Below are 27,360 nucleotides of genomic sequence, written 5' to 3' on the forward strand. Positions count from 1 at the left end.
TTCGACAAGTTAAAACCTGTTCAAATCCTTGGTAAAGATGTTGAAACACTCTTATGCAATTACAGGTAACTGTCAAAATAAAGGAAACACTAACATTAAGCGTCTTAATAGGGCGTTTGGCCAGCACTAGCCAGAACAGCTTTAATGCACCTTAGCACAGATTCTAGAAGTGTCTGGAACTCTATTGGAGGGATGCGACGCCATTCTTCCACCAGGAATTCCATCATTTGGTGTTTTGTTGATGGTGGCACATCTCCAGAATCTCCAATAAGTGTTCAATTGTGTTGAGATCTGGTGACTGTGGGTGCATTTACACAGGCAGCCCAATTCTGATATTTTTTTCCACTGATTATTCTTTTGACCGATCACATCAGATCTTTTCAAATCAGATATTTTTCAGAGATGATCTGATTGGTCAAAATTCAAATTAGTGAAAAAACTGCTCATTTGAGATCTCTCCTTGCCATGGTAGCCAAAATAATGGGCAACTAGGCATTTTTATACAGTGCATTTAGAAAGTATTCAGACCCCTTGACTTTATCCACATTTTGATATGTTACAGCCTTATTCTGAAATGGATTCACTTGTTTTTTCCCCCTCACCAATCTACACACAATACCCCATAATGACAAAGCAAAACCAGGATTGTAGTTTTTTTTTGGCAAATGTATAAATAGTAAATAAAAAACTGAAATAATATTTACATAAGTATTCAGACCCTTTGCTCAGTACTTTGTTGAAACACCTTTGGCAGTGATTAGAGCCTCGAGTCTTCTTTGGTATGACGCTACAAGCAACTATGGAGCTCTGTCAGAGTGACCATCGGGTTCTTGGTCACCTCCCTGACCAAGGCCCTTCTCCCTCAATTGCTCAGTTTGGCCAGCTCTAGGAAAAGTCTTGGTGGTTCCAAACTTCGATTTTAGAATTATGGAGGCCACTGTGTTCTTGGGTGCCATCAATGCTGAAGAAATGTTTTGGTACCCTTCCCCAGATCTGTGCCTCGATACAATTCTGTCTCGGAGCTCTACGGACAATTCCTTCGACCTCATGGCTTGGTTTTTGCTCTGACATGCACTGTCAACTGTGGGACCTTATATAGACAGGTGTGTGTCTTTTCAAATCATGTCCAATCAATTGAATTTACCACAGGTTGACTCCAATCAAGATGTAGAAACATCTCAAGGATGATCAATGGAAACAGGATGCACCTGAGCTCAATTTCGAGTCTCATAGCGAAGGGTCTGAATACTTATGTAAATATGTTTTTTTATGGGGTATTGACGAGGATTTAAAAAAAATCCATTTTAGATTAAGGTTGTAACGTAACAAAATGTGGAAAAGGTCAAGGGTCTGAATATTTTCCGAAGCAATGTACATGACGGGATGTTAATTGCTAAATTAACTCAGCAACCACACCTGTGTGGAAGCACAAACTTTCAATATACATTCTATCCCTCATTTACTCAAGTGTTTCCTTTAGTCAGTTACCTGTATATTTATTATAATATAATGGTTCAATGATTAGGACTGATTGATTTGATCGCAGTGTGACTTGCAGTATGGCCTTTGGAAATTCCCATAACAATTTAGCATGTTTTTAAATGTTTGCTTTAATATTGGGGGGTTTAACGCAACCTTCTACCCTTGATTTTTTCCCCCCTCTACAAATCAAGATAATCATGAACCAAATTTGTTAAGACTTTGTATTAAATGGTTTTACTATTCGAAAGGGTGAGTCCATGAAAGTTCTACACTTTTTGACATCACTAGCTTTTGTTTTTTCCAGCAGCACACAGAAGCAGGAACAGGTGTGCCACTCATTCTGTCTGGGTGTCAGCACAGCTACTCACAATCCACTGTGCTAGGAGTGCCATACGAAACCATCCAGCAGCAAGGGAAAAACATGGGTCAGTTTGGGGTCGTCTTATCTAGTTCTAAAACCTGCCGACTAGGGTTACCTAAAATGTCTCAAATACCAGACTACGCCAGCTCCTGTTTAATGAGGAACACCTCAACCAGTAGAAGACGGGTTCGTGACAGGCCACATATTGGATTGGGTCATGAGCAATACAATGGACCAGGTAACACTTTATAAAAATATATTTTATTACAACGATCCTTTCAGTTACAATATTTAAAACCAACAGGCAATTTTGTTTAAACGTCAGAAACATGTATAGCAATGTTCATTAAATACCTGGATGGTGACTTGAGCACGGCCCAGACAAATACCTAGGACTTCAAATCATGTACTGTCACTTTAAGAGCATTAAATTACATTGCACATCATATGACAAATTGACCTGGCGAAGCCACCATCGTCACAAACATGGGGAAGTACGAGGAGTGACACTGAGCAAGACCTACAAACAATAGCCGACAACCCTGAACGCAGGGCAAACTGTGTTTAGGATGGACACCTCAACGTGCTTGCTCCAACCAGAGCTCTGCAGCTCAGACCTTTGTAGTTTGTTCCGACAACTTCCATCTTATACCCCAGTGACTCAAACACAGGTGCACCACAGGCTATAAAGAGGTAGAGAGCATAGTTAGGGGATGCTCCAATTACAGAAGGGTGGTTAAAAAAAGGTTCATACAATTAAGCACAGCAAATTGCCAAGTCACAGCACACACATGCAATTAAGATCAATAATTTGAGAGCATGCAAAGATCCATGATAATACAATTCATAGAAGAGCTAAAGTCCCCCCTATGACGTATAGAACAGCTAGTGTCCTGTGGTGGAAGTACATCAGTGTCTACACCAGTCCTGTACTAAAAACATATCACTAAAGTTAAGTATTAGGATGGTGAGGTCTCAAGATACAGACTATGCTGCTGGGAAGAGCATGCACCAGTTTGGGGTGAGCGCATTCTTCAATAGACTTCAAAACAGCTAGTGTTCTACAATACAGCCATCCTGTTCATATACTCAGACATGACAACAGGTACGGGGAAGTATCATGATGGTTAAGTTGTCTTGTCAGGGTACAGGCTGTGCAAGTAAGCTCTGGTGTAATAACTCCCATTATATTGTTGGGTTGATAATCAGATTAAACTGCACTGGCAACAAAGAGTAATGTATACAGAGCGATAACAATGCAAATTGTTCTATGACAAAGACTGAGCTGGCAGAATTTACACCTCATGCTGATCTTTGTGTAGATAGTAAATGTCACCGGAATACTGAAAAAACTGATCCAACCATTTTTTTAGTTAATATGCATAAAAATAGCTTTATTTCCAAATAAATCAGAACATGCATGCAGAAATCAATGATTCATTGACTTCTCCACTCAATTGGTGATTCACATATCTTGTGACAAAAGCAGCAGATTTTTCCCCATGCAAATGACACATGGCTCAATTCAGTTCCCCTGAACAATTACATAGCAATCCTTCTACAAAACATAAATATATACGGCTTAAAAATGTCAAGAAAAAATTAAAATGTACAAAATAAAACACAGTTTTAAAACTATTTGCTTCTTGAACTAGTGTATATAAAACATTTAAATCAAATACAACAGCTAAGAGGGGGAAAAGCCCCAACCTGAAAGGCAATACAATTATAGTTAAATTGAACAAGTATTCTAAAACATTGGACAGAAAAAGTTAGTACTAGCATTGGTAGTTAAAACGTGTTTCCCACTATAGGCTTCTTAGTAGGGATGTGGATCTTTCCCTTTCACAACGATTCAATACGCATCTAGATAGTTGGGCTACGATACGATACAGGAATGATGTGTTTTAGTTTGAAACGAGTCGGTACGATTCAGTTTGATTAGAGGAACAAATCGATGCGATTCGGTTCACTAACATTTTTTTACATAAAACACATTCATTTCCCATTCTAAATTCAAATCTGCTGCCGATAGAGCTCATGAGCTGGGTCTCTCAGCTGACGTGTGTGTAAATCGTATAAGTCTAGTGTATGTAGGCACCAGAGCTGAGCCATAAGGAAAACTGGGCATCTACCACCCAGCTATCGGGTGGACATTGCCGCCCTCGATAGCTTTTTGTCAATTTAGTGACTTTGACTGATGCATGCATACTACTTTACATTTGGAACGGTTGTCAAACATTTGAACCAGGGCCGATCTGTATCAGGGAATCATTACACCCCTACTTCTTAGGTATGAAGAAACCGATTATTCCAAGCATTTACAGTAATGTTAGACAAAGTATAAAATATTTGGTAAATAAACATCTGCCAAGAAATGGCTAAGTTCCAAGTTCAGAATTTTATTAAAATGGCTATGTACAGATCCCTTGAAGCGTACAGTCCATGTGCAGTGATAATTATTGTTATGTCAACAGCGATAGTCCATAAGCTGTTCAAATAGCTTAGTTTACAAGAATTGTAATCACTGTGATGAGGTCTGGCAAAAAACTGAGCTCACCAATCATGTATGTATGTGTCGTTGTGTTGCTCGTTTTTACAAATAATTTTGTGGTCTGTGGATGGAGTGGGTGTATTCACACAGCGATTTGTCCTAGGACTAAAAGCATGTTTGATTGGCCCCCGCTATATTGATAGGGTAGCATGTATCAAGTTATTTTCATCAATCTGGAATTCACTTCAGACTTAATCTGTTTGACAAAATACATTTGAATCTAAACAGAACCTTTCACGATTTCCCTACACAGGGATTATCTAAAAAATATTGTAAAAGAAAATGCTACAGTAACAGACTTCTGTAGCACCAGTATGGGTACCAAGGTTCAGAGTAGGGTGGAGGAAAATAAATATCTGTACCATTTCACCTCACTGAGTGAAGTTGTCATTGCACCTTGTTAGTGTCATAAAACAGTGTGGGAGAGAAAAGTCAAGATTTCGCTGCAGTATTGATATTTTTTATAAAACAAATAAATGTTGTACTGCATTGTTTGGCAGCTGAAATGGTCCTCTCCCAATATCTTTCCTGTAGGGCAAAGAACAAAATAAAATAGGAAAACTGACAGTTAAAATGTTGATTCCGTTTCAAAATGAACCACTTCAGAACTTGTGGTGGAATAGGAAAAGCAGTTTTTGTTTGATGGTTTCTCCCTCTGGGACTTCCTGGGTTTACAGTAAGCAGGCAAGAGGAGAGGTTTGCTTTCGAGAGGCACTGGAGCAGGCAGGTGGCCCGGCGAAGGTGGGCTTCAGGCATAGATCTCCGTTGTCGGAGCCTTTTTGTAAATGGGCTTCTTTCCCAGGTCGTAGCTGCCTTCGTCCTTCTTCTTCATGCGATAGACGAGCAGAAGGACGAGGAAGACGGCAAAGAGCAGCCCCACTGCTCCACCAGCAATCAGAGCTGAAACAAAACCCAGTGGAATTACAATTAGCCCCGTAATCTGGCGAATAACTTGGACAAGCTACAAATGAAACTGTACATTTCTGACAGTGAAATTGAACTGCCACAAATACTTTAGTTAATCGCGTTGAAATAATTTAACCCTTTTCGAAGTTCAATAATAACAATTTGACTAGCCCAAATAAAGTTTTTAAGTGTGCTGTTGCCCCACCTGCTAAGACCTCTGTTTTTCTGAAGACGCTCTCCTCCCCTGCATGGGCCATCAGTACGTTTGATGGGTACTCCTCGGGTTTGGGAGCACCACGCACGGACACTTCATTGTTCTTCTGGACCTGTTCAATCTCATTTGGTGTGGGTTTGGACATCAGGGGTCTGTCCAGGTCTGGGATCTTGTTGTCGTTCATGTCAGGCTATGAGCAAATTTTTTTTTGAATTATACCTACTTGAACTATAAAAAGAGGAAACGTGGCTCTCATTTGGTACATGATAGCCAATTATGAGAAACCTTACCTTTGTCATGGTTTTGTCATTCTTGAGTGTAATAGTAGTTACTGAAGAGAGAAGAAAACAAGTTAACAATATGTCATTATATTATATCAGCTTTTTAAAGCAAATTAGCAGATCTTTGCAAACACCAACCTTCATCTCCAGAGCCAGAGAAGTCTTCATCATCCGTTTCATCCTCATTGTCAAATGTGTCGCGCTCCTCATCGGGGAAGCCAAAGTCGGAGCCGTTGGGGGCGTCACCAGACGCAACAAGCTCGTCATGCGACACGGCTTGGGTCATCTTCATGGGCATCCATGTCTCAGTCTCCCGCACCTGCTGGCCCAAACACAGCACTTAGAGGCAGAATACCACAGCAAGTAGAAAAACACAGATCCTAGCTGGCATAAGGCTACTTTTCCAAAACCACTTTTCAACTGAAAGTCTAAGCCTACATCTTGTAGCCTATATTCCAACAACCGCGGTAAAAGTATTAAAAGTATTGAAGCAACCAAACTTAATACTCTAATTCCATCATGCAACCTCGTAAATCACAGCTCTCGTAAATAAATCCGCTTCTGGGTACCCAATGGAATACAATACAAATGTTATTGTATACACAGAAACGGCTGTGAGACTACATGAGGAAATAGTTCCAGTGACGAATGATTTCAGCATTTTGCGCGTAAACAATCCCTTTAAACTCGACCAACCCCAGAACATAGTTTGAAGTGTTTGAGGAACTTTGGGCTTGCGGTGCATCATTGCTAACATTAGTTTGGCCATTTACGGTACATGAAAGAATTTGGACAATGCTGTAGCCAGAAGTAAATAATGGATTATTGTGGATTCTGTCGCCATGGGCCTTCAGACAACAAGGTAAGGGTAATTTGACCAAATATACATTATGCCTGAACTATCCCTTTAACGTTATCTAGCCAAAATTAAGCTAATCATGATGGGCTTGACTTGATTTAACATAATTGAAAGACAACTTTTGCTAATCACATTAGCACACTTAATTTCATTGCCCATTTGCCGAGTAAGCACTGTGAATGTGATTAAACAGCAGAGCAATTGAATGGCCAGATCCAATTAAAACACAAGCAACGGGGCCAAGGTGCAAAAAAAGATTCCTAAAGTACATTTAGGCACAACGTGTTTGGGGTTGAAGTCTTTGGCCCCTTGCACACTGGGCCTTGTCAGATGTCATCACGCTAAGTTGGGTTAGCACTGATTGCTGAACAAGACACCAGAAACATGCAGCCGGTTGGATAACACCTGGCTCGGCAAATATATGCCCAGTCTATGATTAATGAAACAGTCATGCATTATTCATTGTTCAGAGGCAAAGGAGGGGGCTTTTTTATATTTTATTTTTTTAACTGTTCTGGGTGGCTGCTCATGGCTGCCTGGGATACTGGAAGCCTTGTTCCTCTTTTAGCCAGGTGGTTCCTTTCTCTATCCCCCCAAAAAACATGCATAAAAAAGGCAAAAATCAAGTTTAGCATTTATTACATGTAACAGCATTCCATTGAACAAAAGAAAGCAACTTGGGTACATTTGAAAGAGTTAATTTTAAGCGTTGCTGCTACGGTAATTCACTGACCGTGGTGCGGGGGGGCCCCAGCAGTTTAACCGTGCTCTGAAATTCTGTTTCAAATAGTGTGGTTTGAAGTTAATCCCCTCTAAATTACATTTGAGGGAGACCAGGGAATGCTATTGTTGCCGCCAGAATCTTCAAACAGGCAGCCATTTTCTCCTTGTGTTTGCACTGAGGTAGGGCTTGCACTCATGTCCTCAGCACTTTTGTGACAAAGGCCCTCTGTGCTCAGAATGTTAACTAAGTCCGATGCATCACCATTTAAAGTGGCAATCAACAATTGAAACAAAGTGATCTCCCGGTTTTGGTAAAAAGCTGAGGAATGGGACTGGTGAAATGAAACCACTCATTCATAGACAGAGCTATGCAAGGACTGACCATCCATGATATCACATTTTTAGTTTTAACCATGTCTTTAGGCTAGTGTGTTTACATTTTCTTTGTTTACAAACAGTAAAACAAGCTTATATTTTGGGTTCTGATGTGGTACGACAGGTGAACTAAGCTCATGAGGCATTAAGTAATACACATTCACCTGGCAACGTACATAGAACTACGTAGAGAGCTAAGCAAGTGAAGCTTCGTCACATCCTGGTGCATTTCCCAAAAGTAGTTCAAAAGTAATCCCTGAGGCTAGGCCTATATGGTACATTTCCCAATAAAAACAAAACATGGTTCAAATTCAATGTTGTTTGGTGAATATCTAATTTATAAACAATATTTGACCACAAACCACCAGATCTTTCCAAGTAGAACAACCCAGAAATGCACTACTTGAGCCCGACGTATGCTAAATGACATTCAACTGCCAGAGTTGGGGTAGAGGGGAAATTTTTCACACAAGCACTAGACAAAACCCCTTCTTTCAGTTCCAACATTCCATCCTCTAAAGGGATTTTATAGCCCAATGGACAGCAATGCAGAAACCATTATTAGCCTACATCCTGGTGAAAGTATTATGTTCTCTCCACAGCCTTTCACTGGGAATTCAATTCAGCCCACCAAGAAAAAAAAGGCTCCTTCTAGTGAAAATGATCTCATGCTTAATTAAAAACATGCATTCCAACAAAAATAGCCATGTGCCCAGTAATGCCAAAAGGAATAATTTTCATGGCAGATAAAGGCCTGAAAATACAGTGTGTAGGCCTAAGTCAGAATGGATAACAAGAAAGAGAACATTGTTGACGTTTGTGCTCACAACACATTTTACAAATGTAAAAAAAATAATAAGACGTTCCGTCTAAATCAGCTCCAGAGTCTTTAGTGTCTTAGAAAAACAATATGGCAAGCTATGCCAAAAATACGCTAGAATGATAAACTACAGAATGTAAGAAGGGATGCTCGTTAAGCTGACAAGGAAAGACTGATGTAAATAGAGGTCAATTGGTATGACACACGGCACTGATTAAAATACACAATGAAAATGCATAATGGTATAGGCCCATTGTTCTATTCTTCAGCTCGAAGTCCTGATGAGCTTAAGACTAAAAACAGACATTCACCCATAAACTTAAGATGGATGAAAGGAATGAGGCTTGACATAGTTAGGCTTAGTAGCCATCAAAGTAATAACAAAAAAGGCAGGCACACAAGTGATCAGAGGACTTTTTCTGGTGAGAAAGCAGAAGCAAGCTTCTGGTCCACTAGCTGGGAAGCTTGGCTAATGAAAGTACCCTGGCCATTTAGACCTGTCCAAATCCCGAAGAGGGCCGTTCAAGGTCCACAGAGGTCAAATTCCACAGGAAAACACAAAAGGGGAAATGAGAGGGGCAGCCTCTGCATGGTTTTGAGGAATGTAACAGATTCAACTTAGGCTGCTAGGAACCTCATTGTGGAGACCAGCTTGTTTAATGTGCTAACACGTTTAGAAACTTCTCGCCAGAGGGGTAGGCTAGGCCATCAAAACAATGGCCCAACTGGAAAAGCTTGTAACAGAGACCTGTTTGTCGTTAAACTGGAAAATTATTTATTAAAATGCAGTCTTAATTCTCCTTCAGTCTCCTTTTCACCTCATTTAACGCCCGATTTACTTAACAAAAGGCAAAATGTCAATAGAAGGTGCTTTTACTGTTTTGTCCTCCATTACGCTTCAATAGTGTTGAGCAAATAACCAATGTTTCAGTTATTCTTTGCTTTTTTAAACAAAAAGGTTCAAACATTTCCATTTCATTCTGTTTTTCCCCGTGAGCTCAATGTGCAGGTTTTCTAGAGGTACATCAGAACAAGCCCGAACTGTGTGATGTAGTAGGGAATTGTAGTTTCTAACAGGCCAATATTCTACATAGTCAAGCGTGGAAACAGTGGTAATTAACTATAATGACCATAATCCACTGCCTGTCTATTTGTCCGATCTGTGTGGGGAAGACACAGAGACAAGTGCGATAGAGTAGTTGCGTCTTGAGGCATCTCTACCTGAAAATACATGATTTAAGGTCAGGGATGGGCAACTCCAGCCCTTGGGGGAAATGTATTTCAGAAGAACAGAATGAGTTGGTCTACTGTATGTTAGTCATCTGGCTATGCTCCATGTCATAGGCTGTAGGCTTGTTCATTTAGCTGACAAGATATCCTTATATGTCCCATGCCATTATTTTATAGTAAGAAAAATATAACTGAATAAAATAGAAAGGAAATGTTTCCCATTACGAAGCGAGTGCGATTATGAAATGGCTGTTAAGTGTAAAAGTGATCTGAAACAGGTCCCATATGCTAGATGTAGAGTTATTTGACAACTTTAGTTGTGAATGATACAAACCTTAGAATGTCTTAAATCAAAACATATTGGCTGCATGTAGCAAAAAAAGCTTGCACTCTGATCCTTGTCTCAGGCTGTTCTATCAAGTGATCATATTTTCACCCATCAGATTATACACATCTTTAATAATAATAATTAGGGATGCACGATATAAAAATCGGTGAACCATATCGGAGTCGGCCGATATTAGCTAAAATGCCAATATCGTTCGATGTCTAGTTTAACGCCCCGATGTGCAAACCCGATGTCAAAGCTGATGTGCATACCTATACAACATGACGTAATGGCGCCACGTAAAACATTGCGCTATATGTGCAACACAGCACTCTTAAACTAGCCCACAATGTCTGCGTTGTGGATCTAGCAGTCAACGAGTCGAGCAGTCATTTGAAAGAGTAACAACATTTCAGCGAGACAACGTAAACATAAAATCCATTAAAGCCAAGATAATGGAATTCATTGCCATTGACAATCAACCGTTCTCTGTCGTGGGTGATGTTGGCTTTCGCTGACTGGCCGAGCACCGGTACACACTACCAAGTGCCCTATTTTTCAGATGTTGCCCTACCGGAGTTACACAGTAATAGCGTCACTGCTTTTAGCTTCACGACATACATACTATGGAATGCCATTTGGGTCTTTGAGTATCAAAAAAGATACAGTAGCACTGTCAAAGCTGTACAAAGTCTGCAAACAAGCAAACACCGGCCACGAACAATGTGTTTACAATACCACATTGGTAATAAAGCATAATTTGTTCGACCGCAACTTCTGGGGTAGCTAGCTTTAGCTTGGTACCTAGCTAGCACCAATACAACCAGGCTGAAAACAATGACCAGTAGAAACTGCAGTCATTTTTATTATTCTTAGCAATGATTTAGGAATCCTTGTGAGTAAGTATTAGCTAGGTTGACACCGGTTGTTCGCCTGTTGAAATTGAACTTCAGGTCATGAAAATAAATAGCTGGTCAGCAACTTAACCCTGTTGCCCAAAGCTAACGTTATAAGCAGCCAGCTAGCTTCCTCTGGCTAGTGAGGCTCGACCGTACCGGGTTATGAAGCTAGCCACAATAAGGATTAGGCACATACTTGGCACATGGAGAATCACATTAGCCCTTTACAGTTATGTATCTATGTATTCAGAAGACTAGGATCGACAATAAGCACCTATCCTTAAGGCGGGGTCTGCTGAGCACTGCATTAGCACATTGCCCCCGTGTAGCCGAGTCAGTCTCACTGGATGGTGTCTAGTTAGCCTATAACTATTCTGTTTTAGCCCCCTTCCCGACATCTGACAATGGCAATTCTTTCCAATTAAGCCGACAGGACTGGACGCTGTCACGCAATTCTCTGATGTTTTGTCAGATTACATAAAATAGCACAAGGAAGTACACCTACATCCTGGTATGTGCACATTTGCTTAATTTGGGCTCCCAAGTGACGCAGTGGTCTAAGGCACTGCATCTCAGTGCTAGAGGCGTCACTACAGACCCTGGTTTGATTCCAGGCTGCCCGTGATTGGGAGTCCCATAGGGCGGCACAATTGGCCCAGCGTCGTCCGGGTTTGCCGGGGTAGGCAGTCATTGTAAATAAGAATTTGTTCTTAACTGACTTGCCTAGTTAAATAAAGGTTAAAACAAATAATAATAATCCACTTCCAAAAGTTATCAAACCAACTGTCCAAAAATGAAAACCACACTGCATTAGGCATACTAAATTGAGTCAAAACAATGAGTGTTGAGCCATGTTACATGAAGTGTTTGTTTAATTTGATAAATGATTGCAGTCTTTGTTTGTCAACTGGTCAGCAATTAAACATTTAGTCACTGCTGTAATTGAATATAGTAAAATGGAAATAGGTCAACAGTAATGGTCAAATTACAAGAGCCCAGCTAAATATGGGTGTTCATAGAAAAAATTTCTTATTAACTGGGTGGTTCGATCCCTGAATGTTGATTGGCTGAGAGCGTGGTATATCAGACCGTATACCACGTGTATGACAAAACATGTATTTTTACTGCGCTAATTACGTTGGTAACCAGTTTATAATAGCACCTCGGGGGGTTGTGGTATATGGCCAATATACCACGGCTAAGGGCTGTAACCAGGCACTCCACGTTGCGCATAAGAACAGCCATTAGCCAAGGTATATTGGCTATATACCACACCCCCCCGGGCCTTATTGCTTAAATCTAGCTTGCCCTCTTTCTGCGCTACATGTGATGGATAGTCACTTGCATGATTATCATTCCACCTCACACACTCGACAAATTAATTTAGCTACGTTTGTCTGGCTAGCTAGATATAACTACCACAATTTAAACACCATTGCTTTCTCTTATGATGAGGCCATTGCCTTACTCTTTAGAAAATAATTTTGGCCATTTAGCTGACTTTGTTAGGGAGGTAACGTTAGCTGTGCTGTAACGTTAGCTAGTTATCCAGCTAGCTGACTAAGCCCAATTAGCTAGTTAGACTGATGTGTTTCGGTAAACGATCTGTAAATTGTGTTAACGTTTAACAGCTAGTTAAAACAGTAGTTACCTTAATTACCATTACATTAACCAGGTCGAAAACACTGCTCAATAACCATGAAAAAGATTGCGTTGATGACTAACATTAGTTATCTACTTAGTTAGCTAAGTTAACTAGCCGATTAGCAGTAATAACAGCTACAGTCGCTAACGTTAGCATTGTCTTGGCTTTAGCCAGCTGAAGTAGTAAGGTTAGCTACACTGAAACAAATGTGCTAAAGTTAGTTAGGCTAAGTAAACTGAAACGAACACAAGATAAAGTAAGTGAGTAACGTTAAACTAGCTATAGGTAACGGTAGCTGAGTTAACGTTACCCGGTGTTCTGTTAGCTAGCGAACATTACTTACCGACTCAGAGTAGACGGAGGCAAATAAAAACAACACGAGGAAGACTTTGTGCATGTTTCTCTTGACCGTTTCTTCAACAAAAAGCGTGGAATGAAAAAATGTTTTTTTTTAAAGTCCAAAACACAATCAAAAGTTCACGTTGCCCACTTTATCACCTTGCTATTGCACAACTTGTATCTAACACTTCAGTCAGTCACTGATTAAATTTACAAACTAATCCAGATTGATATATTTTGTATCGCACTTTACACTCCACCCCCTGTAACAGCAACCAATAAGAGCTACGCAAAGGTCGTACTCTCCCTTCGTCATAATTTACCGTAAACTCGTGCTCAGAACCCCCCAGACTCAACAGGTTATTTATTAGAATATCTTTACTTAAGTAGTCGATTTGCAAATTCTTGAATGTAGAATAATGTAGCTACGATATCATTCGTGTTCTTGGTGGGAATTGTAATGTGGCTCATATAGCGAGAATTGCTATAATATTATCATTATTAATTTGTGGCACTTTAGACTCGATACTCAATTGAAATTGTCATGTATTGTTTTACCTATCTTCCCCTCACTTGTTTATCTCCACGATGACATAAAGAAACCGAAAATTACATTTATTTAGAGCGGAAGAGACGAAGCCAGTATCTTTGATTTACTGTAATATGTGTGCCACACCTCATGGAAAGTCCGTTCATGGATTTTTTTTTCTCACGTAATCTTCCGGTAAACCCTCCCCTTGCGCATCATACATGTTTGTGTAGAAGCGAAAACCCGCAGACCTGTTAACATTTCATGTTCACCACAACAGTTCTTAATAAGTTATCATATCAACTCAATTGTTATTGTAGGAGTTTGATGAAACTTTGAAGGATTGTAGACCCATCCATTGGTAACAGTAGGGGATAGATTTCCATCAACATGTTTAACATATATAAGTAGCTAGTCACAAACAAAATGTGTTGTGCAAATATACAATGCAACCAAATGCGGTCAAATATGCTTTTGTGAATATGACAACATTTGTGACTCCACAGATTACATTTGTGACCTGCATTTTACATGTTTGTGACTTGAATTACATGTATGGGTTGCATTAAGTCTGTGACTGCCATCCAGTGGGGAACCCCAAGGGCCTTCTAAAAAAGTAGATATTTTTTAAATAAAAATTAGTTAAAATAATTGGTCTCGGCAAATGAGAAATGCTCACTAACAGGGATGTAACAAATTTGCGCACAAAATTTGAGAGATATAAGCTTTTTCTGGGATCTTAGCTCATGAAACATGGGACCTATACTTTATCTGTTGCGTTTATATATTTTTTCAGCATATCATGAAATATATTTCAATATAATTGTAGCCTATACTGTATTCATATTTTTAATACAGTTATCTCGGTTTTCATTTAATCATATTTTTATCCTTTGCTTGTTAGTAACAATTGCAAAGAAATTGGCAACTTTGTATTTGTTGAAACACATTCGTTGTGAAGTTATCGAAGGGCATAGAAAGACAGATGAACATCTGGATTTTATGTTTAGCGGAGATCTTCTTTGTATAAAGTGACGCGGATGGGCAAAAAAGCATCTAACGTTGCACTTAACTGTTCTCCGAGTGGTCTGAAGCAGTCGTTAAATAACAAGTGTTTTTAAGAAGAACTTTAGTAACGATGGTTTTGGGAAACCGCTCAGAGATTTAACGATGCTCCTTCCAAAGTCTTAATGATGAACTTAGCTTTAAGATGCTTTTATGAAAAGGGGCCAGAACATCACTATAGGTCCGAGCTCCCTGCCATCCAGGACCTCTATACCAGGCGATGTCAGAGGAAAGGCCTAAAAATTGTTAAAGATTCCAGCCACCCATAGACTGTTCTCTCTGCTACCGCACGGCAAGCGGTGCCGATGCACCAAGTCTGAAACCAACAGAACCCTGAACAGCTTCTACCCCCAAGTCATAAGACTGCTCCGTCATTTCCTGGTTGCAAAAAATTCTAATAGTTTGTCTAATTTCAGTTCATGTGACAAAACAAGCAATGTAAAATGTAGAGATTCATTGTACTAACTAAACCGCTGTGAAATATAATATTGTATTTTCAGCTGTTTGAAGTAGGTGTACAAAACAAAAGTAAAAACTGTAAAAAAAATAAATAAAAAAAACTACTTCAGAATGGTAAGCATAGATATAGCACACATAGAACATACCTACTACTTCTTAGATTTGCTTTCAATGTGTAACTCAGATTTCTATGTGCATTTGGTCAAGTCGCCCAAAAAGTTACATATTGTAGCTTTAACCAAAAAGCTACCGTGCACTAACTGTTTTTACTCATCACGTATAGTTGAAGTCGGAAGTTTACATACACTTAAGTTGGAGTCATTAAAACTCGTTTTTCAACCACTCCACAAATGTATTGTTAACAAACTATAGTTTTGGCAAGTCGGTTAGGACATCTACTTTCTGCATGACGCAAGTCATTTTGCCAACAATTGTTTACAGACAGATTATTTCACTTATAATTCACTGTATTACAATTCCAGTGGGTCAGAAGTTTACATACACTAAGTTGACTGCCTTTAAACAGCTTGGAAAATTCCAGAAATTGATGTCATGGCTTTAGAAGCTTCTGATAGGCTAATTGACATCATTTTATTCAATTGGAGTTGTACCTGTGGATGTATTTCAAGGCCTACCTTCAAACTCAGTGGCTCTTTGCTTGACATCATGGGAAAATTAAAAAGAAATCAGTCAAGAACTCAGATTATTATTTTTTTGACCCTCCACAAGTCTGGTTCATCCTTGGGAGCAATTTCCAAACACCTGAAGGTACCACGTTCATCTGTACAAACAATAGTATGCAAGTATAAACACCATGGGACCACACAGCCATCATACCGCTGTCATACTGCCGTCATACCGCTGTAGAACTGTTTGGCCATAATGACCATCGTTATGTTTGGAGGAAAAAGGGGGAGGCTTGCAAGCCGAAGAACATCATCCCAACCGTGAAGCACGGTGGTGGCAGCATCATGTTGTGGGGGTGTTTTTCTGCAGGAGGGACTGGTGCACTTCACAAAATAGATGGCATCATGAGGAAGGAAAACTATGTGGATATATTGAAGCAACATCTCAAGACATCAGTCAGGAAGTTAAAGCTTGGTCGCAGATGGGTCTTCCAAATGGACAATGATCCCAAGCATACTTCCAAAGTTGTGGCAAAATGGCTTAAGGACAACAAAGTCAAGGTATTGGAGTGGCCATTACAACGCCCTGACCTCAATCCCATAGAAAATCTGTGGGCAGAACTGAAAAAGCATCAGCATTATGAGGTCTTTATGAGATCCTCCTCTCCACCCTCTCCGAGCTGGGCATCTCCGGCGCGGCCCACGCTTGGATTGCGTCCTACCTGACAGGTCGCTCCTACCAGGTGGCGTGGCGAGAATCTGTCTCCGCACCACGTGCTCTCACCACTGGTGTCCCCCAGGGCTCTGTTCTAGGCCCTCTCCTATTCTCGCTATACACCAAGTCACTTGGCTCTGTCATATCCTCACATGGTCTCTCCTATCATTGCTATGCAGACGACACACAATTAATCTTCTCCTTTCCCCCCTCTGATAACCAGGTGGTGAATCGCATCTCTGCATGTCTGGCAGACATATCAGTGTGGATGACGGATCACCACCTCAAGCTGAACCTCGGCAAGACGGAGCTGCTCTTCCTCCCGGGGAAGGACTGCCCGTTCCATGATCTCGCCATCACGGTTGACAACTCCATTGTGTCCTCCTCCCAGAGTGCTAAGAACCTTGGCGTGATCCTGGACAACACCCTGTCGTTCTCAACTAACATCAAGGCGGTGACCCGTTCCTGTAGGTTCATGCTCTACAACATTTGCAGAGTACGACCCTGCCTCACGCAGGAAGCGGCGCAGGTCCTAATCCAGGCACTTGTCATCTCCCGTCTGGATTACTGCAACTCGCTGTTGGCTGGGCTCCCTGCCTGTGCCATTAAACCCCTACAACTCATCCAGAACGCCGCAGCCCGTCTGGTGTTCAACTTTCCCAAGTTCTCTCATGTCACCCCGCTCCTCCGCTCTCTCCACTGGCTTCCAGTTGAAGCTCGCATCCGCTACAAGACCATGGTGCTTGCCTACGGAGCTGTGAGGGGAACGGCACCTCCGTACCTTCAGGCTCTGATCAGGCCCTACACCCAAACAAGGGCACTGCGTTCATCCACCTCTGGCCTGCTCGCCTCCCTACCTCTGAGGAAGTACAGTTCCCGCTCAGCCCAGTCAAAACTGTTCGCTGCTCTGGCACCCCAATGGTGGAACAAACTCCCTCACGACGCCAGGTCAGCGGAGTCAATCACCACCTTCCGGAGACACCTGAAACCCCACCTCTTTAAGGAATACCTAGGATAGGAGAAAGTAATCCTTCTAACCCCCCCCCCCCCCCTTAAAAGAGTTAGATGCACTATTGTAAAGTGGTTGTTCCACTGGATATCATAAGGTGAATGCACCAATTTGTAAGTCGCTCTGGATAAGAGCGTCTGCTAAATGACTTAAATGTAAATGTAAATGTAAATGTCTTTGAGCGGTCTGATGGGAACGAAGAAGGCTGCAGCTTGAAGATGAGGGAGCACAGGGAGAGAAAGGCCCGGCAGGTTCCAGAATCTCCAGCGTAGCACTTCAGAGGAGGTAAGCGGGATTCTCGGGACACTGGGGTAGGCTGGGAAGAAATGCCGTTGGTGGCAGTTGCTGAGAGTCTGGGGGATTACTGGTGTGGCCCTCTGCTTAGTAGGGAATCATTGCAGAATTGCTCCAGCAATGTCTCAAAAGCATGGTCATGGTGTTCTGCCAGGGTATGGAGTCCCTCCATAAGGCATTGCATTAACTCCCCGTGTCTTCCAATGGTGGCACCTTGCTGGGAGACAGCATTGTGGAGCTGGTCTGAGTCTGCTGGGTCAGTCATGGGCAGTTCATACTATCACAACTCAGGATATTTTTTATTTAACTAGGCAGGTCAGTTAGGAACAAATTCTTATTTTCAACAGCCTAGGAACAGTGGGTTAACTGTCTTGTTCAGGGGCAGGACGACAGATTGGTACCTTGTCAGCTCAGGGATTCGAACTTGCAACCTTTCGGTTACGCTCTAACCACTAGGCTACCCTGTTGCCCCATATGACCCAGATGCAGACACAGGAGGTGGATAGTACAGTTATCAGACAATTTATTGTCAACACAGGGCAGGCAAAGGGCAGGTAGAAGACAGGCAGGGGTTCGGGATCAGAGTCAGGCGGGTACAGGACGGCAGGCAGGCTCGGGGTCAGGGCAGGTAGAGGTTTGTAATTAGGTCAGAGTCAGGCAGATACAGGACGGCAGGCAGGCTCGGGTCAGGGCAGGCGGAATAGTCAGAACCGGGAAAACTAGGAAAAATAACTTGTGAAAAGGGAAGACGGGAAAGCATGCTGGTAAGACCTGACAAGACAAACTGGCAACAGACAAACAGAGAACACAGGACTAAATGCACTGGGGATAATGGGCAACACTTGGAGGGGGGTGCGGACAAGCAAAAAGACAGGTGAAACAGATCAGGGTGTGACACATTGTCCTTTTTGCCTATGTGGACGTTAATTTTGTCTGCCCCTTCCCAAAAATATTTGGTGATTGGCGTGTAGGCTATTTGATTCGCCTAAAGTTAGGCCCTAAAGTTTAGGTTTACTCACTAATGAGAGCCTAAAAAAAAGAAAAAAAACGTTGGCTAATGGAGAGGGGAAAGATGAACGGAACAAAGTCGAGAGATCCTTGATGAAAATCTACTCCAGAGTGCTCAGGACCTCAGACTGTTGCGAAGGTTCACCTTCCAACAGGACAATGACCCTAAGCACACAGCCAAGACAACGCAGGAGTGGCTTCTGGACAAGTCTCTGATTGTCCTTGGGTGGCCCAGCCAAAGACCGGACTTGAACCCGATTAAACATCTCTGGAGAGACCTGAAAATTGCTGTGCAGCGACGCTCCCCACCCAACCCGACAGAGCTTGAGAGAATCTGCAGAGAAGAATGGGAGAAAATCCCGAAATACAGGTAAGCCAAGCTTGTAGCGCCATACCCAAGAAGACTCGACTCGCTGCCAAAGGTGCTTCAACAAAGTACTGAGTAAAGGGTCTAAATACTTATGTAAATGTGATATTTCAGTTTTTTATTTTTTATACATTTGCAAAAATACAAATAAACTGTTTTTACTTTGTCATTATGGGGTATTGTGTGCAGATTGATGGCGGGGAAACAATTTAATACATTTTGGAATATGGCTGTAACGTATCAAAATGTTAAAAAAGTCAAGGGGTCTGAATACTTTCTGAATGCACTGTAAATTGCACAAAAATGATCCATTAAGGTAGGCCTATTGGTTTTTATCTTTGTTCATATCCAAACAATATTTAATGACCCTAAACCACCCGCACGCAGATATAACCCGCCGATCACTACGACCTGCCACCACTTCCTAAATATTTGGTCACATGATTAATTTTGTGAATGGTTTCCTAGAAACAAGGAGTGGCTTAATTAACTAAACCTTTGGCTCAACCCCACTCTCCCCCATGAGTCTCTACATGTGGAGGCTGGTGACTTGAGCAATTGAGGAGGATGGGAGACCCACGGTATAGACGCTGAACGCACAGAGATGTCAAAGTGTGTTTCAAAAATCGTCAAAAGAGTAATTATTTTAACATAAAGCATTTAATAAAGACATTTATAGTACAATGTTATTGCGAATGGAAATGAGAGGGCAACTTAGTGTTTGGAAGGGATCACAGCAGTGATTGAATGAGGGTATGAGGCATGAGTTGAGGTGTTCAGAGGCTTGACATCAGTGGAGGACAGGATTTGTCTGTGAAGACAAAAAACAATAACACAACACACTACACAGTTAGACCAAAGAACTAAGAATGAGCTAGTCCAAGCAAGGAGTAAAATCATTGATGTGTAATAATGTTTTTGTGTATGTGATTGACTCTACATAGAGTAATGAGAGAACATTGATAGGGTGAGGTGCTTGGAGAGGAAACATTCAATGTGCCAGTGGATGAGCGGCCACATGAGATGTGGCTTCAGTTCATGTCAGGACAGAGTTGACAATGGTAGTAGAGTGGACTGGTCATCACCTCTTAAAACCTGTACATAGCCCATCTATAATTTAGCCCAAACAACTACCTCTTTACCTACTGTATTCATTTATTTATTTTGCTCCTTTGCACCCCATTATTTCTATCTCTACTTTGCACTTTCTTCCACTGCAAACCAACCATTCCAGTGTTTTTTTTTATTTTTTACTTGCTATATTGTATTTACTTCGCCACCATGGCCTTTTTTATATTTTTATTTATTTATATATATATTTTGTTTGCCTTTCACCTCCCTTACCTCACTTGCTCACATTGTATATAGACTTATTTTTCACTGTATTATTGACTGTATGTTTGTTTTACTCCATGTGTAACCATGTGTTGTTGTATGTGTCGAACTGCTTTGCTTTATCTTGGCCAGGTCGCAATTATAAATGAGAACGTGTTCTCAATTTGCCTACCTGGTTAAAAAAAGGTGAAATAATAAAAATAAATAAAAAAATCAGGGAACAGGAAGGGACTTATCTGGATATACAAATAGCAGATACATTCCACTACAGCTGCGCCATCGTAGATTTGAAAAAGTTTATCCGTGAAGTTAAACACAGAGTTCACATCTCGCCCACTTGACACAACAAAAAATAGCCCGAGAAACATTCCTGAATAATGCCTTGATCACCTGACGATAACTGACAACTGCAAGCAGACTGGTGGCACCATTAGGTCCCAGAGCGGTGGGGCAAATTTTACCCCCTGGGCCCTGAAGTTTTTCCTTTATCTGTTAACCTAACCAGGAAAACTCTGGACCCTATAAGGTATGACAGTGATGAATCAGTTGTAAAAAGGTTTTTATAAGGGCCGTGATGGGACCAGTTTTTCATAATCAGGTCACACGGTTTTAAAAAACGGGGAAAAAATCCTGGCCCTGGGGGGGATGAAAACCCTGTCAAACTGCAGCAACCTTATACTTGTTCATATTATTATATTTCGACTAGATTAGGAAGGGGATTTCCTCTACCCAGACGCAGAAACAACAACTGATAGACAGTAGAGCTGACGGGGCTGAGCTTGTTTTATGAATGTTTTCGTCATGCAGTTCTATGCAACTGTAGGCCTTTAAAAAAAAATACTCACATCTGTCATCACTATTATGTTGATTGATTAATTCCAGTTAATCATTTTGGATTGAAAATGTATTGGCAGCCTAGCCAGCCCAATTTTGAATATAAACACAATTTGATCACGTTCACATTTTCTCTTGACACACAAATGGACTATAAATACATAACCAATTAGTTTATCCTGACCAAATGGACAGCGCACATAGGCTGTATGCATCTGCTCTTATTACTAGCCTACAGTTGATCAGACAAACGAGACAAACGAGACAAAATTGTCTCGTTTTCATCCCTTACAGCATGTCAGATCTCTAATGTTTAGGTGTAGCCTAGGCTGCTGCAACATCATTAGTTTTTGCTTGTGTCTGTCTGTAGTGATTATGTGTTTTCATCTTCGCTAAATAAATACCGGAGGAAAGTGGAAAGCCAACTTGAGCGCAAGTGAAAAATTGCCCTGCGTCATCCTCTCTCTTTAATCTTTTAATGGATGATGCGATGGAAGTTATCAAATCATTCGGAATTCATTTCGGCATCCCAGAAAAGAGTCGAAAGTTTGATATATTCAGCAAGTAAAGCATTGTTACGTGCAATTACCCCTGCAAGCTCATTGTAGTTTCCCTTGTCGGTGGAACTTTTTCTCTCGTAGTGTTGTCACGATCGTCTTGCGGTGAGAGATTGGACCAAGGCGCAGCGTGTGAAAAATACATCTTCTTTTATTAGAAGAGAGAAAACCACGAAACGAACACTATACACAAACTAACAAACTAACAAACAGACGACCGTGAAGCTATATAGAAAAATAGTGCTGACACAAACACTACACATAGACAATTACCCACAAATGCATGATGCCTATGGCTGCCTTAAATATGGCTCCCAATCAGAGACAAATGAAAGACATCTGTCTCTGATTGAGAACCACTCAGGCAACCATAGACATACCTAGAAACATTCACTTAACCATAGACATACCTAGAAACATTCACTCAACACAAACTCATACACTAAACCCAACACCCCCTTTACCATATAACCACCCAAAACGACAAAACACAAACATTCCCCATGTCACACCCTGACCTAACTAAAATAATAAAGAAAACAAAGAATACTAAGGCCAGGGCATGACAGTACCCCCCCCCCCAAAAGGTGCGGACTCCGGCCGCAAAACCTGACACATAAAGGGAGGGTCCGGGGTGGGCCTTAATATGGCGGCGGCTCGGGTGCGGGACGTGGCCCCCACTCCACCATTGTCAATATCCGCTTCGGTGTCTCTGGTAGATCCTGGCTGACTGGCGGCTCTGGAAGATCCTGGCTGACTGGCGGCTTCGGAAGATCCTGGCTGACTGGCGGCTTCGGAAGATCCTGGCTGACTGGCGGCTTCGGAAGATCCTGGCTGGCTGGCGACTCTGGCTGCTCATGGCTGGCTGGCGACTCTGGCTGCTCATGGCTGGCTGGCGACTCTGGCTGCTCATGGCTGGCTGGTGACTCTGGCTGCTCATGGCTGGCTGGCGACTCTGGCTGCTCATGGCTGGCTGGCGACTCGGGCTGATCCTGTCTGGCGGACGGCTCGGGCTGATCCTGTCTGGCGGACGGCTCGGGCTGATCCTGTCTGGCGGACGGCTCGGGCTGATCCTGTCTGGCGGACGGCTCTGGCTGATCCTGTCTGGCGGACGGCTCTGGCTGATCCTGTCTGGCGGACAGCTCTGGCTGATCCTGTCTGGCGGACGGCTCTGGCTGATCCTGTCTGGCGGACGGCTCTAGCGGCTCGGGACAGACGGGTGGCTCTGACGGCTCGGGGCAGACGGGCAGCTCTGACGGTGCTTGGCAGACGGGCAGCTCTGACGGTGCTTGGCAGACGGGCAGCTCTGACGGTGCTTGGCAGACGGGCAGCTCAGACGGTGCTTGGCAGACGGGCAGCTCAGACGGTGCTTGGCAGACGGGCAGCTCAGACGGTGCTTGGCAGACGGGCAGCTCAGACGGTGCTTGGCAGACGGGCAGCTCAGACGGTGCTTGGCAGACGGGCAGCTCAGACGGTGCTTGGCAGTCGGGCAGCTCAGACGGTGCTTGGCAGACGGGCAGCTCAGACGGTGCTTGGCAGACGGGCAGCTCAGACGGTGCTTGGCAGACGGGCAGCTCTGGCCGGCTGAGGCGCACTGTAGGCCTGGTGCGTGGTGCCGGAACTGGTGGTACCGGGCTGGGGACACGCATCTGAAGGCTAGTGCGGGGAGAAGGAACAGGGCATACTGGACCCTGGAGACGCACATTAGGCCTAGTGCGTGGTGCCGGAACTGGTGGTACCGGGCTGGGGACACGCATCTCAGGGCTAGTGCGGTGAGCAGCAACAGGATGCACAGGACTCTGGAGACGCACAGGAGGCTTGGTGCGTGGTGCCGGAATTGGTGGTACCGGGCTGGAGACACGCACCATAGGACGAGTGCGTGGAGGAGGAACAGGGCTCTGGAGACACACTGGAAGCCTGGTGCGTGGTGTAGGCACTGGTGGAACTGGGCTGGGGCGGGGAGGTGGCGCCGGAAATACCGGACCGTGCAGGCGTACTGGCTCCCTTGAGCACTGAGCCTGCCCAGCCTTACCTGGTTGTATGCTCCCCGTCGCCCGACCAGTGCGGGGAGGTGGAATAACCCGCACCGGGCTATGTAGGCGAACCGGGGACACCATGCGTAAGGCTGGTGCCATGTAAGCCGGCCCGAGGAGACGCACTGGTGACCAGATGCGTTGGGCCGGCTTCATGACATCCGGCTCAATCCTCAATCTAGCCCTGCCAGTGCGGGGAGGTGGAATAACCCGCACCGGGCTATGAACACGTACAGGAGACACCATGCGCTCTACTGCGTAACACGGTGTCTGCCCGTACTCTCGCTCTCCACGGTAAGTACAGGGAGTAGGCGCAGGTCTCCTACCTGACTTCGCCACCCTCCCTTTAAGCCCCCCCCCCCCAAGAAATTTTTGGGTTATACTCGCGGGCTTCCAGCCTTGCCTCCGTGCTGCCTCCTCATATCGCCTCCTCTCGGCTTCAGCTGCCTCCAGCTCTTCACGAGGGAGGCGATATTCTCCCGGTTGTGCCCAAGGACCCTTTCCATCCAATTCTTCCTCCCATGTCCAGAAATCCTGTGTAGGTGGGTCCTGTTGCTTTTTGACACGCTGCTTGGTCCCGTTATGGTGGGTAATTCTGTCACGATCGTCTTGCGGTGAGAGATTGGACCAAGGCGCAGCGTGTGAAAAATACATCTTCTTTTATTAGAAGAGAGAAAACCACGAAACGAACACTATACACAAACTAACAAAATAACAAACAGACGACCGTGAAGCTATATAGAAAAATAGTGCTGACACAAACACTACACATAGACAATTACCCACAAATGCATGATGCCTATGGCTGCCTTAAATATGGCTCCCAATCAGAGACAAATGAAAGACATCTGTCTCTGATTGAGAACCACTCAGGCAACCATAGACATACCTAGAAACATTCACTCAACCATAGACATACCTAGAAACATTCACTCAACACAAACTCATACACTAAACCCAACACCCCCTTTACCATATAACCACCCAAAACGACAAAACACAAACATTCCCCATGTCACACCCTGACCTAACTAAAATAATAAAGAAAACAAAGAATACTAAGGCCAGGGCGTGACAAGTGTCCTCTAAAAGCAAATTCTTCCAGTTCCAAAAATGCAGTGGTGTTGATAAGCCGTTTGAGAACACCCCTGTTTCTTCTAACTTTCTCGTTGTGTCGCTTAGTTGGAATATGCAGACCTTCGTCATGATCAAATTTGATGAAACATTGTAGAACCCACCAAGTAATTGGCATGACAACATTGGCACTGATTGACTCATATGTGGTGCTACAGTTAATGGTCAAAGTCACACATTCCAAAAAATCTTATTGGTGCCTCATCTGATGTAGAGTTACAAGATTCGGTATATAGACCTCTCTCATCACAGGAAAATATTTGACTAAAGAATCCATAAAGCCATTATGGATTTTCTGCCGTCTTGTATTTTTCGCAAAAAATTAAAACCTAAATCAAATCAAATTTATTTATATAGCCCTTCTTACATCAGCTGATATCTCAAAGTGCTCCACAGAAACTCAGCCTAAAACCCCAAACAGCAAGCAATGCAGGTGTAGAAGCACGGTGGCTAGGAAAAACTCCCTAGAAAGGCCAAAACCTAGGAAGAAACCCAGAGAGGAACCAGGCTATGAGGGGTGTTCTCTCCGGGTGGAGATTATAACAGAACATGGCCAAGATGTTCAAATATTCATAAATGACCAGCATGGTCAAATAATAATAATCACAGTAGTTGTCGAGGGTGCTACAAGTCAGAAACTCAGGTAGTAAATATCAGTTGGCTTCTCATGGCCGATCATTGAGAGTATCTCTACCGCTCCTGCTGTCTCTTCTTCTTATGAACTGTAAATCCGATTGACTCAAAACTTGGTATTTATGCTTATGGTGTCACGTTCTGACCATAGTTCTTTCGTGTTTTCTTTGTTTTAGTGTTGGTCAGGACGTGAGCTGAGTGGGCATTCTATGTTGTGTGTCTAGTTTTCCTGTTTCTGTGTTTGGCCTGATATGGTTCTCAATCAGAGGCAGGTGTTAGTCATTGTCTCTGATTGGGAACCATATTTAGGTAGCCTGTTTTGTATTGTGGGTTGTGGGTTATTGTCTATGTTATGTTGCATGTTAGCACATTGTTTATATAGCGGTCACGTTCGTCTTATTCGTTTTGTTTTGTAAGTTTGTTTTAAGTGTTCTTCATTAAAAGATAGAAGAATGTATTCAAACCACGCTGCGCTTTGGTTCGCTTCTTACGACGATCGTGACAGAATAACCCACCAACCAAGGACCAAGCAGCGTGGTAACGGGCAGGAGCAGGAGAGGCAGCGATGTCAGGATTTCTGGACATGAGAGCAGAATCTGGAGTATACAACTTGGGAAGAGATAGACAGGTGGGCAGTCGACCCAGGGAGAGTGCCGGAGCCTGCCTGGGATTCGCTGGAGCAGTGCGAGGAGGGATACAGGAGAATGGAGTTGGCGAAACGAGCACGGCGGCGCGGTAGGAAGCCCGAGAGGCAGCCCCAAAAATTTCTTGGGGGGAGGCACACGGGGAGTGTGGCGAAGCCAGGTAAGAGACCTGCACAAACTCCCCGTGCTTACTATGGAGAGAGAGAGCATCGTAGTGGTCAGGCACCGTGTTATGCGGAAGAACGCACGGTGTCTCCAGTACGCGTGCTTAGCCCGGTGCGCTACATCCCAGCTCCCCGCATCTGCCGAGCTAGGGTGAGGATCCAGCCAGGGAAGATGGTGCCAGCCCTGCTCTCCAGACAGCCAGTGGGTCTCCTCGGGCCAGGATATCCTGCGCCGGCATTGCGCACCCTGTCTCCGGTATGTCTGCACAGCCCAGTGCGTCCTGTGCCTGCGCCCCGCACGTGCTGAGCTAGAGTTACCATCCAGCCAGGACGGGTTGTGCAGGCCATTAGCTCGAGACCTCCAGTGTGTCTTCACGGTCCGGTCTATCCAGTACCACCAGTTCCGGCACCACGCACCAGGCCTACTGTGCGCCTCCAGGGTCCAGTATGCCCTGTTCCTGCTCCCCGCACTAGCCTTGAGGTGCGTGTCCCCAGCCCGGTACCACCAGTTCCGGCACCACGCACCAGGCCTACAGTGCGCCTCGGCAAGCCTGAGCTGCCCGTCTGTACAGCGCCGCCTGAGCTACCCGTCTGTCCAGCGCCGCCTGAGCTGCCCTTCTGTCCAGCGCCGCCTGAGCTGCCCGTCTGTCCAGCGCCGGCTGAGCTGCCCATCTGTCCAGCGCCGCCTGAGCCGCCCGTCTGTCCAGCGCCGCCTGAGCCGCCCGTCTGTCCAGCGCCGCCTGAGCCGCCCGTCTGTCCAGCGCCGCCTGAGCCGCCCGTCTGTCCCGAGCCGCCAGAGCCGTCCATCAGTCAGGAGCCGCCAGAGCCGCCCGCCAGTCAGGAGCCGCCCTTCAGTCATGAGGACCCCGAAACACTGCTTGCAGCTTTTAATTTAACTGATTTGGTGAAATGATCATGAGTCAACTACATGCCTGCCT

At 43.8% G+C, this 27,360-nt stretch overlaps 1 protein-coding gene across 1 annotated transcript; it reads right to left on the reverse strand.

Moving 5' to 3' along the window:
• Nucleotides 1-3,207: 3,207 nt before the first annotated feature.
• On the reverse strand, nucleotides 3,208-13,307 carry sdc4 (syndecan 4). Its single transcript, XM_071334644.1, has 5 exons — nucleotides 13,021-13,307; nucleotides 5,937-6,117; nucleotides 5,808-5,848; nucleotides 5,509-5,707; nucleotides 3,208-5,297 (listed from the first exon to the last, which is right to left on the reverse strand). The coding sequence occupies exons 1-5, from the start codon at nucleotides 13,072-13,074 to the stop codon at nucleotides 5,146-5,148; spliced, it is 627 nt and encodes a 208-aa protein (XP_071190745.1). The 5' UTR covers nucleotides 13,075-13,307; the 3' UTR covers nucleotides 3,208-5,145.
• Between the last annotated feature and the right edge of the window lie 14,053 nt (nucleotides 13,308-27,360).

Source organism: Salvelinus alpinus, chromosome 12 (assembly GCF_045679555.1).
Source record: "Salvelinus alpinus chromosome 12, SLU_Salpinus.1, whole genome shotgun sequence".
NCBI lineage: Eukaryota > Metazoa > Chordata > Actinopteri > Salmoniformes > Salmonidae > Salvelinus > Salvelinus alpinus.